This window comes from Gossypium hirsutum, chromosome A08 (assembly GCF_007990345.1).
Source record: "Gossypium hirsutum isolate 1008001.06 chromosome A08, Gossypium_hirsutum_v2.1, whole genome shotgun sequence".
In the NCBI taxonomy this organism is placed as follows: Eukaryota; Viridiplantae; Streptophyta; class Magnoliopsida; order Malvales; family Malvaceae; genus Gossypium; species Gossypium hirsutum.
Window position 1 is genome coordinate 121,332,997 of NC_053431.1, and position 24,000 is coordinate 121,356,996.

General features: G+C 34.2%; 2 protein-coding genes and 1 pseudogene across 6 annotated transcripts; 2 read left to right on the forward strand and 1 right to left on the reverse strand.

The window, feature by feature from the left end:
* Positions 1–8,855: 8,855 nt before the first annotated feature.
* On the forward strand, positions 8,856–10,199 carry LOC107893355 (protein enabled homolog). The gene is made up of 2 exons (XM_016818321.2): positions 8,856–9,142; positions 9,234–10,199. Exons 1-2 carry the CDS (start codon positions 9,089–9,091, stop codon positions 9,942–9,944), a joined length of 765 nt encoding a protein of 254 aa, XP_016673810.2. The 5' UTR covers positions 8,856–9,088; the 3' UTR covers positions 9,945–10,199.
* An 847-nt stretch (positions 10,200–11,046) lies between these two features.
* Positions 11,047–17,579, reverse strand: LOC107958000 (DNA ligase 1-like; annotated as a pseudogene).
* Positions 17,580–18,702: 1,123 nt separating this feature from the next.
* LOC107893362 (protein SOSEKI 2) lies at positions 18,703–22,000 on the forward strand. Of its 5 annotated transcripts, none has more exons than XM_016818334.2 (6): positions 18,703–19,184; positions 19,270–19,339; positions 19,466–19,581; positions 19,685–20,543; positions 21,190–21,489; positions 21,604–22,000. In XM_016818334.2, the coding sequence occupies exons 1-6, from the start codon at positions 18,992–18,994 to the stop codon at positions 21,671–21,673; spliced, it is 1,608 nt and encodes a 535-aa protein (XP_016673823.1). In that variant the 5' UTR covers positions 18,703–18,991; the 3' UTR covers positions 21,674–22,000. The 5 variants fall into 5 exon arrangements, with proteins under 5 accessions (XP_016673823.1, XP_040931016.1, XP_040931015.1 ...); XM_041075081.1 differs by having other exon boundaries at positions 18,709–19,184; positions 19,451–19,581; positions 21,190–21,296; XM_041075079.1 differs by having other exon boundaries at positions 18,713–19,184; positions 19,451–19,581.
* Positions 22,001–24,000: the final 2,000 nt, after the last annotated feature.

The window sequence follows — 24,000 nt, forward strand, 5'->3', positions numbered from 1 at the left end:
AGTACAGTTATTGGATCAACATCAACAGCTTTTACGAAAGATGCAGATTCAGAGGCTACCAGGTTATGGCATATGCGATTGGGACATGCTGGTGAAAAAGCTTTGCAGAGTTTGGCGAAGCAAGGCTTGTTGAAAGGTGAAAATTCTTGCAAATTGGAATTCTGTGAACATTGTGTTCTGGGCAAGCAGACGAGGATAAAATTTGGTTCAGCAATTTACAATACAAAAGAAATTCTGGACTACGTTCACAGTGATGTGTGGGGACCTACTAAAGTGGCTTCTTTGGGAGGTATGCACTATTTTGTTACATTTGTTGATGATTATTCAAGAAAAGTATGGGTGTATCTAATGAAAAGGAAAAATGAAGTTTTGGATGTATTTCTGAAATGGAAGAAGATGGTGGAGACCCAGGCTGGTCGAAAAGTCAAACGACTTCGATCAGACAATGGTACTGAGTACAAGAATGATCCATTTCTACAAGTATGTCACGATGAAGGTATTGTATGACACTTCACTGTTCGAGATACACCACAACAGAATGGGGTGGCAGAACGTATGAATCGGACTATACTGGAGAAAGTTCGATGTATGTTGTCCAATGCTGGATTGGGCAAATAATTTTGGGCTGAGGCAGTTACATATGCGTGCCATCTAATTAATCGGTTGCCATCAGCTGCAATAAATGGAAAAACTCCTATGGAGAGGTGGGCTGGTAAACCTCCTATTGATTATGATTCTTTACATATTTTTGGTTCCACTGCATATTATCATGTAAAAGAATCTAAGTTAGACCCAAGAGCAAAGAAAGCATTATTCATGGGTATAACTGGTGGAGTAAAAGGATACCGTCTCTGGTGTCCTGATACAAGGAAAATAATTTTCAGTAGAGATGTGACTTTTGATGAATCAACCATGATGAAGAACAATGATTCACAAAAGGATAACACAACCAGTGGCACTTTGCAGCAGGTGGAGCTTGAAAAGGTTAATGATGATCCAGCTAATATTGAAGGAACAAATGATGAAGAAGTTTCGACCCAAGAACTTCTACAACAACATGATTCAATTGCATATAGAAGGCCAAGAAGAGAGATTCGTATGCCTGCTCGCTTTGATGATATGGTGGCCTATGCACTTCCAATTGCAGATGTTGATGTTCCTTCTACTTACACAGAAGCAAGAAGTAACTCTGATAGTGTAAAGTGGAAGCAAGCTATGAATGAAGAAATGCAGTCTCTTCATAAAAATAGGACTTGGGAGTTGGTGACACTACCTAAAGGAAAGAAGGCAATTGGATGCAAATGGGTATATGCAAAGAAGGAAGGATTTCCTGATAAAAATGAAGTTCGATACAAGGCTAGATTGGTAGCAAAGGGTTACGCTCAGAAAGAAGGAATAGACTACAATGAAGTATTTTCTCCAGTTGTGAAGCATTCGTCTATTCGGATTTTGCTAGCCTTGGTTGCGCAATATGATCTTGAACTAGTTCAGCTCGATGTGAAGACCGCATTTTTACACGGTGATTTGGAAGAGGAAATCTATATGACTCAGCCAGATGGATTCAAGGTTGCTGATAAAGAAAATTGGGTTTGCAAACTGACAAAGTCGCTTTATGGATTGAAACAATCTCCAAGGCAGTGGTACAAGCGATTTGATCAGTTCATGAAAGGGCAAAGGTATACAAGAAGTAAATTTGATCATTGCGTGTATTTTCAGAAGCTACAAGAAGGATTTTTCGTATACTTGCTCTTATATGTTGATGATATGTTGATAGCATCTAAGAGTAAAGTTGAAATTGAGAGATTGAAGACTCAACTCAACCTTGAGTTTGAGATGAAAGATCTAGGTGAACCTAAGAAGATCCTTGGCATGGAAATATGTAGGGATAGAGCTCATGGCAGAGTTAGTTTATCTCAGAAGCAATATTTAAAGAAGATACTACAGAAGTTTGGCATGAACGAGCAGACTAAAGCTGTAAGTACCCCGTTGGCTTCTCATTTCAAGCTTTCTGCACAACTATCTCCTTCGACAAATACGGAACAAGAATACATGTTACAAGTTCCGTATTCTAATGCAGTAGGTAGCTTGATGTATGCAATGGTGTGTACAAGACCCGACATTTCACAGGCAGTTAGTATAGTGAGCAGGTATATGCATAATCCTGGAAAAGGACATTGGCAAGCTGTGAAATGGATTCTACGGAATATTCATAAGACCATGGATATTGGATTACTGTTCAAGCAGGATACTACACTTGGTAAAGGTGTTGTTGGGTACGTTGATTTTGATTATGCCGATGATTTGGACAAACGAAGATCAACCACTGGTTATGTGTTTACTCTTGCTGGAGGACCAATAAGTTGGAAGTCTACACTGCAGTCTACAGTTGCGTTGTCAACCACAGAAGCTGAATACATGGCTGTAACAGAGGCTGTAAAGGAAGCTATTTGGTTACAAGGTATGGTTAAAACCTTGGGATTGGTCCAGGAGCATATTAATGTGTATTGTGATAGTCAAAGTGCTATTCATTTAGCAAAGAATCAAGTCTATCATGCACGTACAAAGCATATCGATGTACGTTTCCACTTTGTGCGGGAAATTATTGATGAGGGGAAAATTCACCTTCAGAAGATTAAGACTGCAGATAATCCCGCAGATATGATGACCAAGGTGGTAACAACAATCAAGTTCGAACATTGTTTGAACTTGATCAATATTCTGCATGTTTAACAGTTGAAGAAGGCACTATCAAGTGTTGTTGACAAAGGCAGAGAGAATTGTGTGAAGATTAGATTACTCGAATCAAATCTTCAAGGTGGAGATTATTGGGAATTATCCATATTTATGGAAAATCAAAGATATGGGTATCAAATAATAGAAAGTCAAAGATATGGGTATCAAATATTGGAAAGTCAAATATATGAGTATCAAATATTGGAAAGTCAAAGATATGGGTATCGAGATATTGGCATAATAAAATCTGAATATTTGCAATATATGGTCCCTAATTGTAAAGTGACTTTGCAAGTTGATCCCTGAACCTCAACTATAAATAGGCATAACCATCTCTCATTCTGTATCTCAAACTTGCCATTCTCTACTTAAGGCATTGTTTTCTCTCTCTCTCTTTGTAAATTCTCACTTGTATTTTGGAGTGCAATATATTTGGTAGTGCCCGAGGACGTAGGAAAAATTTGCTGAACCTCGTTAAATTCTTGTGTTCTTTATTGTATTATTCTGCATGAATTGTGTGTGTGATTGTAGTGATTTATTGTGCTATTAAATTACGATTGAGGGATATTCTGGCTAGGAAAGACCTGGTACTTAAGCGATCCTTGCGATCCACCTCTCTTTCCTGGGAATTGAACTTAGTGTGATTTTTTAGTACAATAATTTTACTCTTTTACACGCTTCCGCACAACAGAGTGAGACTTAAAGCACAGTTTATACTTGTCAAAATATAGCAAATTAACCCTCTAAGACAAGGTCCAACAAACATAGGAAGTTCAAACTGCATGAACTATATTTTGGTATCTATATCTATTTTTCCTGCAATAGTCACTTAGTCCAATTATAGCTTATATCTTCTAAGCAAAAATCAATACTACCTTTTAATTGGTATCAGAGTTTTACACTTGATGCATAAAGTGATGATCCTACTATTGGTTTTTTCTTGAGATGGAAGGCCTTTTAGTGACTAGATCCCTCATGCTAGACAACTCCAACTATGCTTATTGGAAAGTTAGAATGAGGAGTCTCATTGAGTTCATAAATGAGAAGGCGTGGCACTCAATTTTGACAAGATGGGAACCTCCAACTACATGTGTTGTTGGTGTCAAGACACCTAAATTCCAACTCAACAATATTAATGGAAAAATAAACAAGGTTAGTGATTGGACTAACATTTTCAAAACCAAAAAAATATAGGGTTCAATGTTTCAAAATTAAAGTATAAAGATTGTTAGGATTTTGACCCGATTAAGCAACGAACAAGAAAATAGTGGAATAGATTGAGAAATTGAACACACAAATTTAATGTGAAAAAACCCCTTCAAAAAGGATAAAAAATCACGGGCAAAGATAATTTTACTATAATGGCAAAAGAACGAAGAGTACAGAAGATGGAGATAAAAACTAAACCCCGAAAACCCGAAACCAAAGAACCCACAAAACGTAAACACAAAATTCTTTAAATGTGTTATGAGTTCTAATATCTAATGGGTATATTTTTCTAAGGTTGTAAAAGAGCCTATTTATAGGCTAAATTCATAGGTCAAATAATAATAAAATAATCTAAACTAATCAGTGTTTGATTGAAACAAGTAAACAGAGTTTAACTGAAAGATTATTTCTCAAATTTGACTGAAAATAGAAGTCATATTTAAATTTAACAAAGATTAAATTTCAAATTTTAAAAGAGTACAGAGACATTGACCATATTTAAACTTAAAAGATATGACTGATAAGATTTTCAAAATGGCGTGAGAAAAAACAAGTTGTTTAAATCTTTTAAAAGATAATGAATTTTAATTATATTTTCACTGCCATTTTAATATCTAACATTTTTTTGTCGATAAGGCGTTGACACTATTAATAAAAGCTAAGGCTTCAAATTTTGAAGGCCTAAATTCGAGTCCCATTAACTACAATTATGATGTGTGAATTTTCCTCTCACCTTATAAATATGCTTTATATAAAGTTTATTCGATTCTTTTAAATTTTTATTTTATTCTTCTTCCATTATACATTACACTAATTGAATTATACATTCTTATTAGTCTCATATATATATATATATATATATATCTTACAACCGTATTATCTTTAAAGTAGTCAAACTTTTTTAAAACATAATTCATAATTATTTTAAGATTACCGGGAAATTTTCAAAGTTTAGAAATTGAGGTGGGGAAATTAGGAGGCAGTGGGGGATGAGTGAAATGAGTGAGTGTGACTCGATGCTTGAGATTGCCGTTTCCTAATCTACTAATACATAGGCGGGTTAGTTTTGATAAAAAGCTAAATCAAAGTAATGATTCAATAATGCCCATTCATCAGAATCACTCACCTTTGGATGGGACATAAAGCTTCCCTCAGCCCCCATTTCCCTTATACTCCTGCCTGCATTGGTAAAAAATACTACTACTCTAACCCTCAAAAATTAACCATTTTCTGCTTGCATTATTTTGGACTTTCTACCCAATACGTGTTCTAAATTAAGAGTGGTTTTTGTAACTCATAATTGAATTATTATATCCACTACATTAGTGATTTTTTTTTAAAATTTAACAAAGGTTGCCATAGTTTTGATAAAAATCTAATTATATAATTATTTTTAATATAAATTGAGTATTTAATTTAATTTATTTTTCTTACATTTTGGTGATTAAAATTATCTTAAATTTAAAAACATATTATTAAAAGTAGGCCCGAATATATATTTTATATAAATATCTCAACTCTTTACCAACAAATTTAATTTTGCCTTTTGCTTATAATTTTTAAACCTCTTTAGTGGAGTCAAAACTATTAGTGTACTAAACCCCTAATAACAATTAAATTCATTAAGCTTTGTTTTCAAGCAAAGGGTCTTAATTTAGTCTAATTGAAGCCTTTAACTTTCCTACATTGAGGACTTTATTTTTTATGTTTTTTCAAAATTGGGTCCATTAGCTTTCTTTGGGAAAAATATTGGTGGGAAAGTTTGGTTACCAGCTCCTTTTTTAGACCAATGAAACAATGAACCATTGACCCTCCCCCAACATATGAACATGATTGAGAGACAAAGACACACAAAGAAAACAGAGGGTTTTGGTGTGGGAATTGTTTACATTGTAGGGTTCTAAAATATTATAATCTATTCCCATGAAGAAATAATATTAATTTTGCACATGCAAACATTCCTTAAGTCAACAACGAGTTCCATTCAGTTGTAAATTTGATTGTGTTTGTTTCCGACAATTTTTTTTCTTTTGTTTGTCAAAAATGGCATGCTGGTTTTTCTTTCCTAAATTCAGAAAAAAAAATATTAAAAGAAAATCTTAAGACAAAAAAAAAAGTTTGTAGGACAAAGTAAAAACCAAACAAAATGCTTCAAGATAGTATTAAAAAGGGTTAATATCTAGTTGCCTGTTGAACTTATTTAAAAATATTTAATTGGTACTTGAATTTGTACTTTATCATTCAGGTTAATGTCTTCACATTAACACCGCTAATTTGTGCTGACATAATATTGATATTCAATCCTATAGTGACGTGACATTGAAGAGATAATTACAAATAAAGTTGATTGTATTTATATATGTAATGTATTACTATATTTTAAATTAAGAGTAATGTATTAAAAGTAAAAATAAATTCCTAAAATTATAATAAAATAATTCTTAGCTTATATTTTTTTTTACTTGTAACTATAAATATCAATCAATGGGATTCTTAAGAAAATTGTGCTAAAATTTATGATATTTCTTCCATTGAAATTATACTATTTATGTTCTCAATTATATTATTTATATTCATATTTTATTTATTATTGATTTAGGGAATAATTGGAGAAAAAAGAATTATTTTTGGCAAGTTTTTGCGTATTGGACTTTTAAGATAGTGCAACTTCAACATTTCGGTAACTTAAGCTACAGACTTCGATTTTGGGGCCATAATATATTGATTCGGAGGAAACTGAAAGATCTAACTAAAGTTATTTCACAAATCAAGTCCAAAAACATCAAGAAGGCACCCAAAATGGCCTAGAAGTTTGATGCGAAAATTGCCAAAATATATTAAAAATTCTACTTTATATGTAATTAATGGCACTTTTGTATTTTCTCTATTATATTATTTTTGCACTATAAATAGATATTATTAGGTTAATATTAATGGAGGAGACAAAGATATAGCCGCTCTTAGTTTTATTTTGTTTTGCATTTTATTTTCTTTATAAGTTTCTAAACTCCATTTTTTTAGTCAAAGCTTTTATTGAAGTTTGATTTAACAAATTCGTGTGAGACTTATTTATGTTTTAATTCTTCTTTGTTTATTGGTATTCATGCATCTTTAGTTTTAATTATAATTGTTCAAGTTTATTAAATATTCGACTGGTATTTGAAAGTTTAGAATGGTTGCCTTTTCAATTAGAATAATTAAATCTATAATTATTTAATTCATTTGAATGATAGTGATGAACTGTATAACTTATTTATGTTGTAGTTTGCGATTGTGTGGTGTGGATGTATGATCTAACTTAAATGAACCCTGTTAAGATGAGCTTGAGGTCTCTCTAGTTTTTAATGCTGTCAGTAAGTTAAATATTGAGCGTTGAGTTACAAAATTATTTATTGGTTAGGAAAGTAATTTCAAACAAGTTACCTATTGATTATTGAAGAAGGAGAAATTTGTTGTCTAGTGTTGAGTCAATAACTAGAACTAATTTATTAAAGGAATCCAGATTATATTTTTGTTGATTATCAAATCTATGAATCACATGGAGATTTTACTTTTGGTTAGAACTTTTCTTCATCAATTTTCTGACACTTTTAATTGTTGTTTTCTTTATTTTAATTTTTAATTTGAATTTAATTTTTACTTTTAAAAAAAATCTTTTTATTTATAAAATAAATTTATTATTAAAATATGTGGATACAATTCTACTTATTTTTATCTAATAATTAATAGTTTCAAATAAATTTTTATTTTTGTAAGTGTAGATTATTATTATTTTGGTAGCAAGTACCTCCACCTCAAAGGGAGGCCAAGGAATTATTCCACAAACAAAAGACAAGGTAATAAACATATGTAGAAGAGTTAGTGGGATGAAAAGCTAATGTTAGAGCCCCAATAAAACAAAAATTCCTTTCCAATTTCCAAGTGAAAGTTGAAGGATACTTTACATTTACTACGACTTAGGGCTACAATATGTATATAAAAAAACAACATATGATTGAAAACATTGTCTTGTTCGAGATTATTGAGCATTGACTGTTTAGACAGACAGAGCCCTTGCATTTGCTATATGATTGCAAAATATTGTTAAACAAAGGGCCATTGGCATCTTAATTACAATTCTTCTTCATCAGGTTTTTTTTTTTTTTTGGATTGATGCTTTAGCCATGCAGTTGTCTTGGGCTAGCATACAAAGTTGGAAAATCAAACTTTATGGTAAGAGAAAATGAGAGGGGAAAAAAAGACAACACGGTTTCAATTTATTCAGCAAGGCAGCTTAGCCATGGAAAAATATTGCTGATTACTGATGTTTTATGGACAAATTTCAAGAAGAAAATTTTGATTGAAGTGCTTGCTGGTTTGAAACCGCATTTATATTTGGTTGGTTTAATAAACCAGTCTCGAAATTTTATTTATGTTCATTATTTTAACTTGATAAATAAAAACTAAACAATTCTAATTTACAGTTATAAATACCCCAAGTAAAAAAATTGAACAGCAGTGGATAGCGGAAGGAAAACAGAAGTCTTTCACCAGTAAGACAAAACAGTGAATCTGCCATTGGCATGAAACTGATTTGTGAAAATCAAGGTCCAAATGTAACGATAGGTAAATAAACAAGTGTCGTTTTATTTTGCAGAGGTTGCTTTCTTTACATATTTTAAGGAAACATATTCATGTATATAGGTGTCTAAAAGATGCGAAAAGGAACATTACAAATGGCCATAGGACCAAAGAACTAGAAGATCAGTGGTATAAGGTTTCAGTAAAAAAATAAGAGAAAAGGACTGGTTGTTTCTAACTCCCGCTTTTTGCGCTGGTATCTGATTCTTCACACTGCTTGGTGTTGGCCATGGGCTCACTCAATCCAACCCTGGATATTATTAGATGTGCCCAATTGGCTAGGCTTTTGGCCTTTTGTGCTTTTGTCCAACCCCCAGCTTGAAAAAAAAAAAAGAAGGGGAAAATAGTAAGCTTCTGTAGCAGTGGCTGCCCCTTCTTATAAGACTCGGAAGAATCCACTCATAAACCCCACCTTTGTTTATCTTCTCTTTTTCTGTCTCTCATTTTCACATTTTAACAGGAAAAAGAAAAATTCACTTTCAAGTTCAGTTCAGTTTAGTTTAGTTCTTTTGAGTGTTGCAATTCTATGGATACTCAGAGAGGTCCTCTTTTAAGCTTGGCATACTTCTGTCAAGGAAAGGTAACACAACACACATTTTAATTGTTTCGTCTTTTGATTTGGTTTTAGTTTGAACTTTTTTTCTGAATTTTTGAGTGTTCTGATGAAGCAGACAATGGAAGAGTTAAGGCAGCATCTTTTGTATACTACTCTGGAGCTGGAGCAGACAAGAATGGCAGTTGAGGAGGAGCTGAGAAGGAGAGATGACCAATTGATTCAACTCAAATCCTTGCTGAGCAAGGCAATGAAGGAGAGGGATGAAGCACTGGAGAAATGTCAGAAGCTTTTCCTTGAGAAGCTTCTTCTTCACCAACAGCAACAGCAAGTTGCTGCTGCTGCTGCTGCTGCTCCCCTCTCCGGAGTTTCCAGCATTGAAGATGAACCAAGGAGAGGAATCGATTCCAACAATGGCTTCTCATCTTCTGATTGTGAGGAAAGCATCGTTTCATCCCCTATCCTTGACCCAATGCCACCACCACCACCACCAGCAACCATGGAGGTAGTGCCTGAAAAGCCATTACCTGAGAAAGGGAAGCTTTTACAAGCAGTAATGAAAGCTGGTCCACTCTTGCAAACCCTTCTCTTAGCAGGACCGCTGCCTCAATGGAGACACCCACCACCACCATTGGAGCCATTTGAGATCCCACCTGTAACCATCTCTTCAGCAGCACCACCACCACCGCAACTCCTCCACCAGGACTCCTTGATCAACATTAACACCTTAAACAACTGTGGGAAAGTTAACAGGAAAAGGGGTCTGAATGAATATGATGGCTGTGGTTCTCCTACAGAGACCAAGTACCAAAGATTACTTCTCCCCTGACCGCTGCTACTGTAACAAAAGAAGCGTAGCCTAAAAACTAGTATTGATTTTTACAAAACTTACCGGTTTTCAGTATTAAACTTATAGAGTAGTTTAGGGTGAAAATTTAGGATGGGAATCAGCCTATCAGGATATGGAGACTGATCAAGCATTCTTGTACAGGGGTTTGCTAGTGAGAGTAAGAAAGAGAGAGAGGTTTAATTTTGTTGGCATTTTGCCAATGTTTTTCGGTGAAGATTTTTTGTCCTTATTTCACCCTTTTCTTTTTCCTGCTATCTTTCTTTGCTCCATGATGTGAAAGGGGAGGTTTGATTTCTCCAAAATTTTGTTGTGGCTGCCATGCAAAATTAGTATCATCACTTAAGCTTTGTTTTTTTGTATGCAAGTCTTTTAGTTTATTAAGAGTGTTTGAAAAATGAGAAAATTACAATTAAAAAAAAGTAGAAAAAGAAGGGTAGGAAATTAGGAATGGGGGAGGGGGGTTGTTGAAAGGGTCAAGGCCAACAACAACCAACAAGATGGGTGTGTCGGATTAATGGATCCCACAAATCACAGCCAGGATTTGTTACTGAGAGAGAGACTGTGATGTATGATTATATTTTGGTTAAGGGAATTGGAGGGAACTATGATAATTATTAGTAATTTATAATTATTAGTAATTTATATATGTAAGTCGTCTTGTTTAATCTTTTGTGTTTCTGGAAATCAAGCTTTTCCCTCTTCTCAGTTTACTGTTAGTATTAATATCTGCTCCCACTTCAACTACAAAAGTAAACTAAAGCAAAAAGTAATGCTGGGATTTTCTTTCCTTTTACAATACAAGGGGATCTGGGAAAACATTTTCTATTTGCTTTTTATTACTAGACGATGTTAGAAGGGTGTTTTCTGCTGGGCCTTAAATTCAGGATTGGATATGAGCCTCAACCCAACTGAATCTGCAATCAACTTGTTATGATGTATCCTTTCATATTTATTCATAGTTTTTTAAATATTTCTCACATGCAAATATACTTATACACATTTAATTTGTTTGCCCCAAACTGTTTTTTCTGCAGTATAAATAGGGTTAGAGAATTGAGGCCCAACATGTTCCAAGCTAATAGGAACTCAAAGGAAGAATTTATAAGGCTGGCTAATACGTAGGTATGAACATTGTTACAAATTGAAGTCTAAAGCAATGAAAATTTTGACAGCTTTTAGCTTTAAGACAATTGATAACAAATTATACGTCCCCTTCACCCTTGAAAAACAGTCTGATATACGTAGTCGAATTCCTGGATCGTCCTCACAATCATCTTTCTTGGCAATTTCGTTGTTGTTCTGATCATTATACATCTCAGCAATCTGCAAATATTCAAGAAAACCAATTAAGAGAAAGGAAATTAAGCCATATGTGGATAGTTGCTCTTCCTTTTTTGATAATGTGAATAATTTGCATATATTCATTTTTCCGGTTTGCAGACAAATCATGGACGACCTCTAAATAAAACCTAAACAAATTTGCCGCGCATCCACTACGGTAATGTTTCTTCATAAAAATGTGAATGAATGAATTATCAGACAACTCAATTGTTCTTCACCTGCTCAGTTGATGTAGCTTGCTCCGGAGTCTTACCTTCTCGAATACGAACTATACGTGCAAATCGGTACCAAGCATGCAGAGGAATTAGATGAGTCATTTTCAATTTATAGAGAAACAACAGTTGCAGTATCCAAACTAAAGTCACCCATAGAACTGAGTCAGCACGCAATACTTTCGTGGAATAAAAGGGAACTGAAAATGGGAGAATTGAAGGGGAAAACAAAACAAAACAGAAAGAATTCAACATGAAAAAACTTGTCCCAGTGTATCAGGATCCATAACCCCAATTGCTGCATGGTACTTAGGGCTAATGGTCAAGCATGCACCTTTTACCTCCCAGATCTGCAAGAATTAAACAATATGTGTATATTCATAAATATACAAACTCCTGAAAACATTATTAGAAATAGCCTAAAGCTAAACTCATCGCATTATTGAATGCGAAGAGATGAGCTGCCCTAGGGCCTTCTAACCACAGCTATTACAACTCTAAACAGAAATTGGAATTCACAATCCTTTTAAGATCCAACAAATGGCTTATATTTTTTGTAGGATGCAACAACAAGTATATCCATTCAGTCCTAGGAACCATTTAAATGTTTGGTTGTGAGACGAAAACAGCTGATATACTTTATATAAAATTCGGCAACCCAGATTTCAACAAACAGTAGCAAGCACACAGTGAGAAGAGTATATAGACAATCACTATAATTTAGTTAATCCTCAAATGGATAAGGTAAGGGAAAAGGGGCACACTGTGTAAAATCCCATCAGAGTCAGACAGCGGACATAGACAGATAAGATTGTGATTCTGATCAAAAGAACTGAGAATTCATTATCACTTTTTGTATCATATCACCTGTAAAGGAACGGTGCTTTTCCCTATCATGATGGAGAGTAGGGGCGCATACATCCCAGCCCACCTTATTATGGAAGAAGCTCGATAGCCTTCTAACTAGAGTCATGGCAAGCTGACAACCAAACCATTCCTCACTTGATTACATGCACCACAGAAGTTTACTCTTTCAACTAAATAACGTTGTCCGCTTTGGAAACATAGACATCAAGAGACAAGCAATTAAAAAATTCACAATCACCCAAAGATAGATTTCTGAAAGCAGAGTAAAGGTTTTAGAAAGCAGTGTAATTTTACCTCGGCAGCCTCAAACCATACATCTGGCATTTCCCCTGTGTAGTGATAGTATGACTGCTATCAACAAGAACATTAGAATTTGTATGTTATAATGAATTGACCCTATTTGCACACAATTTTCTTTCCTCCTACAGAAGATAATATCAAGAGACAAACCTTTGGTTCAGGAATCACTTTAGACCGGAGACTGGCTGAACATTCTTCGCAAACTGCTTCAGTAAAACCTATACCTATTGAGCATCAAAGAGAGAAGGAAAAGGGACGGGAGGTCAGCAAATAGTAAACAGGAAAGACAAGCAATGTGTCGATCATTAGCAACTCAGATTTAACTAACCTATTTTACAGATACCCTGGTATTCTTCGTTGTTGTCATCATAACAAGCCAAGAGAAAGGAACCACATACTCCTAAGAATGAACATTATTGCAACATTGGCATATTTTAGGCATCAGTTAAGGACAGAATCCTGTAAGCACTAAGTTGAGAACTGGAACAAACAACACATAATAAACTCTACATGAACTCTTGTTATCTGATACGCTAAATAAACAGAAATGGTTCTTACCTGTCCGTTTCCCATGGAAAGCAGCAACAGGTACTAGATCTAATGTATCTTCAATCCGAGTATAACAAGGAACACAAGAAGTTACACATGAGAAAAATAGCAACTGACCGTAATTCGCACAGATAAGTATACATTTCTTAGACATTAACTTTCCAAGTAGTCTTTCTTCAATTTTAGCCAGTTAAGTGATAGCTTTGATGGCTCATATTTAGCATTTCTATCCAATGTCTTGATAATTAAGCCCCCGCAACTGAAAATTTAAGACGTATTATTATCATCACAGAAATCCGAAGCACTTTGTGCAAAGTTTAATTATTTCCCAGAATTTATTTCTGATCCTCTTTCGGCTCATTCTAGCTACCTGCAAAAGATTACTAGAAGAATTACCTTGAAGAAACAGAAGAATTAAGGAATGATTGTATTTCCTCAAGATCATTTGACGTTAAAGCTGTCGCAAACTGAAAAAACCCAGTTTCTTTTTCAAATGAGTCATAAAGCCTCTGCAAAGGCCAAGTCCCTAGTCAATTAAATAGGGCATATCATATGTCGCGCACAAGATAAACACTTACTCTCAACAGAAATAACTCTCCAAATCAATTAATTAACCATGCACACCAACAGCATCTCCTTATAATTAACATAACATAAATTTTCATTTTTTAATTCTATTACTACTGATAATAATTACATTTTGCATTTTACATTAAAAAAATAATGAAGCAAGCTGCATATCCAAGACGTACATTCTCAGACAAAACCACTTAATAATTCCTGATAAAAATAAAATTTATTACTAAAAATTCCAGAACAATGTGTCACAGAATTAGAGATACCTCTTTACGAATTCCCAGTTGTTCCTGAAGAAGTGCTTGCCCATTAAGATACGTCAAAAGCAAATATGCACACATCAACTTTGATGTTACTCAGCAAAACATTTTTTCGAGCTCTTGTACTAAGGATCTGCATAAATCAACTAAGAGAACATGTCATCAACAAGAGCAACTTAAGAAAGCTTGGACTCGTACTACTTCAGAATGAATATTCTCTAAAACCCAAAAAGGAATCAGTCAATTATTAACCATGACAAATATACGACCATTTTCATAATATAAAACAAATGCAAACATTTCAGAAATTTTATAATACTGAAATTCTTGATAGTATTGAATTCCTCTTGGTTTGTACAAGATATTTTTTTATTGTTAAGTGATCAGCCAACTAATACATAAAGAATGGTATTTTCAAAGATGAACAATTTTCTACATGAAATAGAACCTAGCATTGCACCGTAAATTGTAATGTAAAGCTGCAAAACGATACCTGAAAAGATAAAATTTTCTATTGAACCCGATCATAAGCTACAAGCTCACAATCCAAAACAAATGATTTTACAGAGGACTCCTTGAATCCGTATAAGAAAGAAAATTTTAGTAAAAAAATCAACAAATGCAGAAGCAGCAACCTGCCATGTTTAAAGAAATAATGGCTGAAGCTTGTAAAAGGTTGTAAGGGCTAGTTGTCCATAATTGTTACAGTTGAAAAGTGTATTTGGAAAGTGCGGTAAAAAAGTGTTGTGTAAAGGTGTGTTTGTTAGTTTTTAGTGTTCTTTATTACTGCTTAAAATTGTAGTTGGAAGTTAAAATATTTTTTTTTAGACATAATAGTAGAAAGTAAAAAAATTAGTTAAATTATATAATATTTAAATAATTTAAAATATATATATGAAACATAAATTTAAATACCTTTTAAATAATTAATATAAATTATTTGTAAAATTAATAATATAAAAAATATTGTTAAAATTTTAAATATAATAAATAATATTTAAATATTTAATATAATAATATATAAAATATAAATCAATCTAATTTTTTATGTACATTTTAAATAGTTAATATAAATAAGGATATTTTGATCAGTTTCACTTCCAAACACAAGAGCTAAAAGCACTTAAATTCCAACTTTTATATTTGGGTGTAAAAATACTTTTTCGCGCTTTTGACTTCAAAGCTTCAAGTGTTTTTTATTATTTTTGATATGGAAAAGCACTTTTTAACCCCAAAAGTGTTTTTAAACCACGTTTGAGAATGCACCCTAAAAATTTTAGCAACCAACAAATACCCTCAAGAGAGACTTCAAACGACTATAAACGTATGAGTGTTCTAAAATCTCCATTTCAAAGATCCAGCGCCTTAAACAAATACCCTATATATAAGTTTTCACATATAATTCAACACAAGTCATTTAAGTTTTCACGAGGCTTTCTCTAGATAACTAGCAGGCTATGATGTTTTGCAGAAAAGAAGGAATGGGACTTGGACTAGTAGATAACAAGGAAAACGTGAATCAATTAAAAGTTAAAACTAATACATGAATGTCGAAACGCCATCTAGCACTACCTTGACAATAACAGAGGGAACAAATGGCTACAACTTAACCATTACTACAACTTTTGACTTCCAACATGTATTGACCAGTTAAGCCCGGATATAAGATGAGGAAACAAACTTAATGGTGATTGCTACAATATTAAATGGATCTCGATTAACTACAAGTTTATTTGATGTGCATTGTAAGAAAACCCTCTGAAGAGAAAGTTTTACCAACATACTCTATTTGGTGGGGGAGATGAAGAATCGTTTATTCAACACGCACACATAGAATAAATAATTATACAGCACATCAACAAAACAAGTCAACATAGTAATTGAAGCCTACCTAGAAATTGCAGCAACAACATCCAGAAACTTTCCAGTGTTCCGCTCAGCATTTCGACTTTATATCTAGACTGAACCATTCTCCAAATAATGTATCTATATCATGCAAATGGATTTTTTTTGGTTTTGCATAATAAATTGCTAACAACAGGAACAAAAGAAACCAGAAAAAGCATAATATATTCTATAATTACCTGTGCACGCTCGCCATCATATTTATATTCACAAACAAAGTCGGCATCCTGGAATTTATTCACAATTTTGGCAACAGAATTGGTTGATTTTGCTTTCATAGGTTCAACAGGGACACCCACTGTAAAGCTACAAGTCTTTCGAAGATTCCATTTACCACTAGTCAAAAGAGCAGGAACCACTTTATCATAGACTGGAAGGACCGAAAAAACTTGCTTGACAATCTTAGCAGCCTACATGAGAGTTATCAAAAATCAATATCAGTATATTAGCTAAAGGTCAATGTGGGAGAGGAAAAGGTCATTTCTCGACATGCAATCATACAAGATATAAGCTATCAAGCAGCAATTTAAGGTAAAGACCAAAAAGAACAATTTCTGAGCAATGAAAACCCAAATTTCAAAATGTCAACCATTCAAAGGCCATTCTAGATGTTGGCTGTTGATCTCTTCAACATTCACTTTCCCTTGCTCCTTCACCATTATCCATCTACAAAGGTCTCTATTAGATGTTATCTGTAGATCTAGCAAGCCTCAACAAACAACAGCTCACATCCAAACAACAGTGATGAAATATCAGCTCACTACAAGCTGCCAAACTCTAGGTACCAATGGTATGTCATTCCATGCACATCTAAGGCACATGCTTTCAATGTCTTGTGGATTCTTAAAACGTGCTTCTGACGCGTAATCAAACCAGAAATTAAAGGTTAACAAAAATAAAACTACATATCACTAACTGACTCTTAATATGTGGTTCAATCCTCCCATATGCGTCTGCCAGGAACTTGATAATCGAGGCTTCTCCAATTCCCAGGTCTAACCCCTCATGTGTCGGAGCAAGCTTATTTGCTGCTAAGTAAGCCATGGCCAGCAAGTCATCCGGTTTGGTATAAATAACAGTCCTCAACATATTACAACCGATACCGGTTATTAGAATCTGACTTGTCTCGTTTGACAATAAATCAGATGCCAAACGAAGAAACAAAAACGGAACCCTCTCTCCTTTCTCCCAACACGCCACCGTTTTAGGATCAAAATCCGCCGGCTTCTTTTTCAAAAACCCAATTTTCGCCTTCAGTTCAGCAGTTCTCTCAGAGATACCAACCACCTTTGTTTTCTTCGAATCCGGGGGTTTCTGCGTCTCATTCGAATTGGGTTTTGGGGGAATCTTCAATGGAGTTTTCAAGTCCATCAATAGCGTTCCCTTGGTATTTGGCCGGCGGCGGCGAGGAGAGGAGGGACTTGCGTTTCTTGGTGGGAGAAGGAGCGGAAGGGTTGTTCTTGGCGGCTAAGAGGCGTGCATTTGACATGAGAGCATCGAAGGCGGAGGGCCGAGAAGTCATGTTGGACAAAGTTCCCGCCAAAGGATCGCTAGCGGTTGCAGTCGAACAAGTTATTTTTATATGAAAAAAAAATATGGTTAAATTCTACTGCTTTTTTTTTTAACTAAATTCTACTGTTAGTCTTTGTTTAACTTCTTTTTTTTTGTAAATATAATAAATATTGGGAAATTAAAATATTTAAATTAATTAATAAAATATAAATCTTAATTTTTTTAATGTAATTAATATAAATGGTAAATACTTTAACCATATATTCCAGCTTTTATTTTTCCTTTTCAAATTTCATAGTAGCATGATAATGCAACCGCCTTGCGAGTAATTACTAATTAAACGCAGAATCAACTAAGATTTCTAATTTTTCATTAAAGATCCACTATTTGATGGTCTAAGCATTGAAATCCAACACAATTGTACCAAAATAAATTAGATACCAACAATAAAATGAATTTCAAAAAAGGGAATCGAAATAATGCCCAAAACTTTTTTTGTGAAATAGAATTTTACAAAAAGGTCCTTCAATTTTTACAATTTTGTATTTTAGTCCTTAAAGCTCTTCACATGTTGATTAGTTTCAGTGTCACACATCCCCTACCTCTGCCATGGCCACTCCCTCACTGCCACCAGCCATCCTATGCCATCACCATCAACCCTCGTCTCTTTCACACGGCCCTTCCCATGAATCAAAAAACACACATAGGAGAGGTATGTTCTTCTCTTCTATAATTTATTTTTTTTAATGAAATGGGTTTAAACATCACGAATTTACGAATTAAAATATAAATAATTTTCTTCTTTGATCTCTGATATTGACCGTTAAATCAACTTGAATCTAAAATATATTTTTCTACTTGTTAATGGATACTAATTCACTACACTAATCATTGAATTGTTGCTTAGAGATCACTCCCCGGATTTTTTAAGAAAAAATTAATAGCCTAATGTCTTAAATAAAAACTTTCGAATAGTTTAATGATTTGAATTATAATTTTTGAATAGTTCAATAACCATTTTGTAACTTTTTGAAGTTAAGTGACTAAAATGTAAACTTATTAATAGTTTAGTGATCTTTGATGGAATTTACCCTTTTAGTCAATATGTTATAATTTGTAATTTCAATATTAGCGGGGTGCATTTTCGCTCCCTTTTTCTCTGGAACCAATCAGTACATTAGCTTTAGGCATTAATTAGCAGCATTCTCTTGTGTCGCTTTTTACCTCAGAAAAAGTAATAAAAAAAAAAAGAAAGAAAGAAAAAGTTTCCCTGGGTTCATTTTAAGAAAATAAACTCCACCCTTCATTATCCATGAACTCACGTTCTCTTTTCTCTCCGTTTTTCAGTTACCAACCGTTTGTCTTTCTCTCTTCCTTTGTTTTTTCCTTTGGAAGCTTCACAGATCTGATTTACTTCGTAAAAGAACAAACCTCCATGATATTCATTGATTTACGAGTTTTTCAGCTGTTTGGCTAGAGCTTTCAACTGATTTTTGGATCGGAAATGGAGATGAGAATGAAGAAATACAGCCAGGTGAGTCCTGAGAGAGCTAAAGTTTGGATCGAGAAATCTCCCAAGTATCATCAGCATAACCGGAGAGTTCCGGTTGTTTATTATCTCTGTAGAAATCGCCAGCTTGAACATCCTCATTTCATCGAAGTCCCTCTCTCTTCTCCTGATGGTCTCTATTTGAAAGGTATTATTTATTATTAATTACTCTTTATAAATCTTGTTCGATAAATTTTTTTATTGATTTTTTTAAAATTTTTCTTGTTGTGTAGATGTAATTGAGCGGCTTAATATTCTTAGAGGCAGAGGAATGGCTTCCTCGTATTCTTGGTCTTGCAAGAGGTAAAACATTTTCCTCTTTGTTTAATATTATTCTTAAGTGCTGTTTGGTAGCTGAGAAACTAACGGAAATTCGTTTTTTTTTTCCTTTTGTTGGCACCTTACTTTTCGGAGTATTAATTATTGCAGAAGCTATAGGAATGGATTTGTTTGGCATGATCTTTCTGAAGATGATTTAATTCTTCCCGCCCATGGAAATGAATACGTTCTCAAAGGCTCCGAATTATTTGAAGAATCCTCTCCAGGTTAATATTACTATATAATACACCAATAGTTCATTTCACAGGGGGAGAAAAAAAGGAAATATAGTACTAAAGTTTAATGATGGTATCCATTTTTTGTGTTCAGATCGTTTTAGTCCTGTTGGGACTAGCATTAGATTTCAAAATCTGAAGCAGTTACCTGAACCACCATCTTCCTCTAGAAGTCAAGATGATTCTTCTCAATCTTCCAGTTTAAATGGAAATAGAACAAAGCATTCTCAGGATGATGAACTCTCTTCTCCAGCTAATCGTCCGACTCCTGGCTCCTCTGGTGAGTCACCGGAGTCACTTAGTTTGACAGAGTATAAGGTTTATAACGGTGAAGGGTTGGCAGATGCTTCGACACAGACCGAAGAAAACAGAAGCCGACTGAAGACACGGGAAACTTGTACAAGGGGCGTTTCAACAGATGATGGGTCACTAGAACCGGAATGCAATGCTAATTTCCAAAACCAAGTCCCTAATGTGAAAGATTGTTCTGAGATATGCAGGAATTCAGGTTCTCCTCCGTCCACGTCTAGTGCATCATCTTCAGGAGGGAAAACTGAAACGTTGGAATCTCTGATTCGCGCTGATGCAAGTAAAATCAACAGTTTTAGGATTCTTGAAGAGGAAGAAATTCGAACACCAACCAATCCGAGGCTCAAGGCAACAAACATGTTGATGCAATTGATCTCGTGTGGATCAATATCTGTGAAAGGCCATAGTTTTGGCCTTGTTCCATCCTACAAGCCTAGGTTTTCACATTCAAAGAATTCAGTGCCATTGTTCTCTACTTCAATCATGCTGGGTGAGCTTGATTGCTTATCAGAGAATCCAAAACTGATTGGCCTGAGATTGGAAGACAAAGAATGTTTCAGTGGTAGCTTGATTGAGACAAAAATGCTCAAAGAAGGACATGGACATACCACTCTGAAACGTTCTTCTTCTTATAGTGCTGATAGGTAAGTTTGTTTTTTTGGATCTTTTTTCTTATTGGATTATTGGTATGCTCTTTGAATTAAACAAATAAACTGTCTTGATACTGAATAGAAAGGCATTTAACCGTCAAAAGTGCAGATTACACATTATTAGTTGCATAGCAAAGAATTCCAAAATGTGCTCGTATTTTGTTACACTTGTGACCAAACCAGGCGTAGAGTAGGGGAATGTGAACTTAGTTAAAAATAAATATGAGCAAATTCAAGCCATTGCTTCTGGTTAGATCCTTTTTTATATTGGAGAGTCTAGAATGCCCGAGTTTGGCAAAGATTCATTACTATAATTGTTTTTTTCTTTTAGTTATTTGGTGATATTTCTCATGGAAACAAGTTCTTCTTTGTGTTTTATATAGGATTCCTCATATATATAAAGAGCTTCCTTTATGTGATATTTGAAAGCATAAAGAACCTGCACATTCACCAACATCAAAAGCATTTCTTAGTGGAGGTCATAATGATGGCTAGAGTCGAGCCTCTTAGATTGATAGACTTCTTTTCAAAATGAAGCGTGTTATCTTTAGTTTTTAATATTTATCAGAGTAATGTAACTTCTTCAGCTGAATTTGTTTTGTATCTCATGCTAAATCTATGAAACTAAGTGGAATTGCAGGACTTGTAAGGAGCTGGCTTCAACTGAAGAGAAAGAAGAGTTGAATTCAGGACGTACAAAATGCATCCTCCGCTCTGTTAAGGCTTCACTAAGCAAACAACCAAGAAGTGAGTCTATGAGATCCCCTGTTTCTGAAAACCCAAGAAACTCCTCTGATGGGATCAATAACTTGGGCTCTGTATTGAGTAACATATCCAATGGTGATAGTAGAAGAACCACAGAGTCTATTTGTAGTAAAAAGGAATCAAAAACATTGGATTCATTAAGAGAAGACGAGAAGTTGATCAAAATTGAAGAAAGTTGAGTGTAAACTCCTGCATTAGCACTTTCAAGATAGATGGAAAAAATTATTGTTGCTTATGATATAATATTGTTTCATGTTCATTGACGAATTGATGTGGTTTCCCTCTGCAGGCTTGCTTCAGGAGCTCGGGTTATAATCCAATCCAAGGCACCTTGTGATACCATTGTGAGTTGCTCCTAGTTCTAGGGAAGCATGTTAAAGGTAAGCTCAGGCAAATGGATACCTTCTCGGATTCTTTTGGGAAAGTTTGTTCAATGTAAAACTTCTTGTTTTTCAAATCTGGTTTGAATTTCAAATGAATGTTTGGATCTACTGGCGGGTCCAAAGTGATGATTATGTAAATCTGGAAAGCTAAAAAGGGGAACAAAAAGAGAAAGATAGATATCACATTCACTCCTCCTGATGCTTGGAGTTGAGCATTTTTGGTTTCAGCTTTCTTATACATTGACATTCTGCTTTTCATGTAAACTACAGTTGCAATATCATCCTTTTTTGCTTTCTTTTTTATTTTGTACCCCTAAAACAGTTTCATGCTTCCTTGAAAAACAAGTCATCTACAATTGGCAATGTTAGCTAGGATTAGTAGGGCTAACTTAACTTTTTTAATTACTGTAATTAGTTTCAAAATTTTTATAATATGAATATGAGATAGAGATATGGTAAAAATTGTATTTGGATTGATAGTTTTATATGAACAATTAAAAATACAAAAAAAAAGCTGACATATACTATTAAAATTATAAAGTCATTATGTTTAAGCAAAATGTAACAGTTATAACAACATTCGTTGATGAAAATGTGCCACTATTGTAAGTGGGAGGAGACAGGCAAGACCCACATTGACACTAATTGTTCAAAGAAAAAAGAAACACTAGCTGACACTTTTCTTTTTTTACCTTTTTTTTTCTTTAAATTTTAAAATCCGACAGATTGGATTCTGTTTAGAACAAAGTGAGCATGGAAGGGGGGGGGGCCTGCCCCATGAGCACGAAGGTTAACCTCATATCATAGGGAGAGAGACAAGAAAGGAAAATGGGGGGTGGCCATTAATGAGTTGTCTCGAAAGCAAAAAGCTTTTTCCTTTCTTCTTCAGATGTTGTAGCTGTAATTACTTTACTCTTTCTCTTTTCTTTTTTTTTTTTTTTTTGATAGGAGTGAGGGAAAGAAAAAGCATTGGGACTGAGACTGTTGCTTCTTTTGTTTGGATATAATAATGCATGCATGCATTGAAATACAATCTGATTCTTTGTGCTTTACTCAAAGCCCTAAAAGACAAATACATACCTTAGACTACACTATTTCTACGAAGTGTTCTTCATAATGTGGGCATCACATTGTTATCGAGTATGGTACAGCTACTATTAATGGTCCAATTATTGTACTACCACCTGTAAAGTAAGCATTGGACTTTGAATTATTTAGACTTTAGAGGAAGCTGGCACTTAAAATCATAATACCAACATTTACAAACAAATCCCATTGCTAAAGAAATGGTGCTATAGTAAATTAAATTTTTTGACACTATATCTATAGTCATTGCGAGAATCAAGTAATTTTTTATATTTGATTGGATGCAATTTTTTTTAGTTTCATACTAGAGGTGACAAGATTGTTTACGGATAAATAAATAGCATCAACAAGGGTGATTAACAAGGGAAAGACTTTAGAAGCTTAGAAAAGGGAGGTGTCAGAGGTATGAGTTGCCTGATGACTCTAATCATTAATGCTTGTTGGAAAAATCTATCTGACAACATAAATAGTAACAATGTAAAATAAAATAGAAATCTCCAACCCAGAACGAAGACAGAGACACTTGATCGTCAATATTATTTGTAACAAAAGCTGGTCATAGTTTGTTTTGTATTGGTTCAATAATGCAAGAGAATTTGTTTGTTTGTTTGTTTCTTGCTTGCATTGTTTCCTTTGTTTTTGTATACTTTAATGGGTTGGAGTTGGAAGTTGAGTTGAGCAGAGGAGGCATAGGCTAGCGTGCCTTTCTTTTACTAGTTTCAGTAAAAAATAGTGACAAAAAACAGAAGGCAGGTCAAACAATATAAACAAACAAAACAATTCCCTTTGATTCTTCATAAATGGATAATTAATTAGTTAATTATTGAATGTTTAAAAACAAAATTTCTATGAAATCTATAGTCGGGTTGTAATAACATGATACTCGACTCGATTATCGGGTCCGAATTATAAGGTGTTATATTCATTGCTAGAGTAATTACGATTAACCATTAAATGATTAATTTCAACCCAATCATGCATATAATATAATATACAACTGTTTTCAGATTTTATACGAGCTTACGAAAGTTCTAAAGCTAACCCGAGGTCGAAATAGGAATAAATTGTAAAAATTTCAAAACTATCGAATTGATGTCGCGATGTTAGGGGGTTCCTCTGTCGCAATGCAACATATTGAGTAGGCCTCCTCACAACGTTCAATACTCGGGGTCACGTCGCGGCATAGCAACTTGGTCTCGTCACGACAACAAACGTTC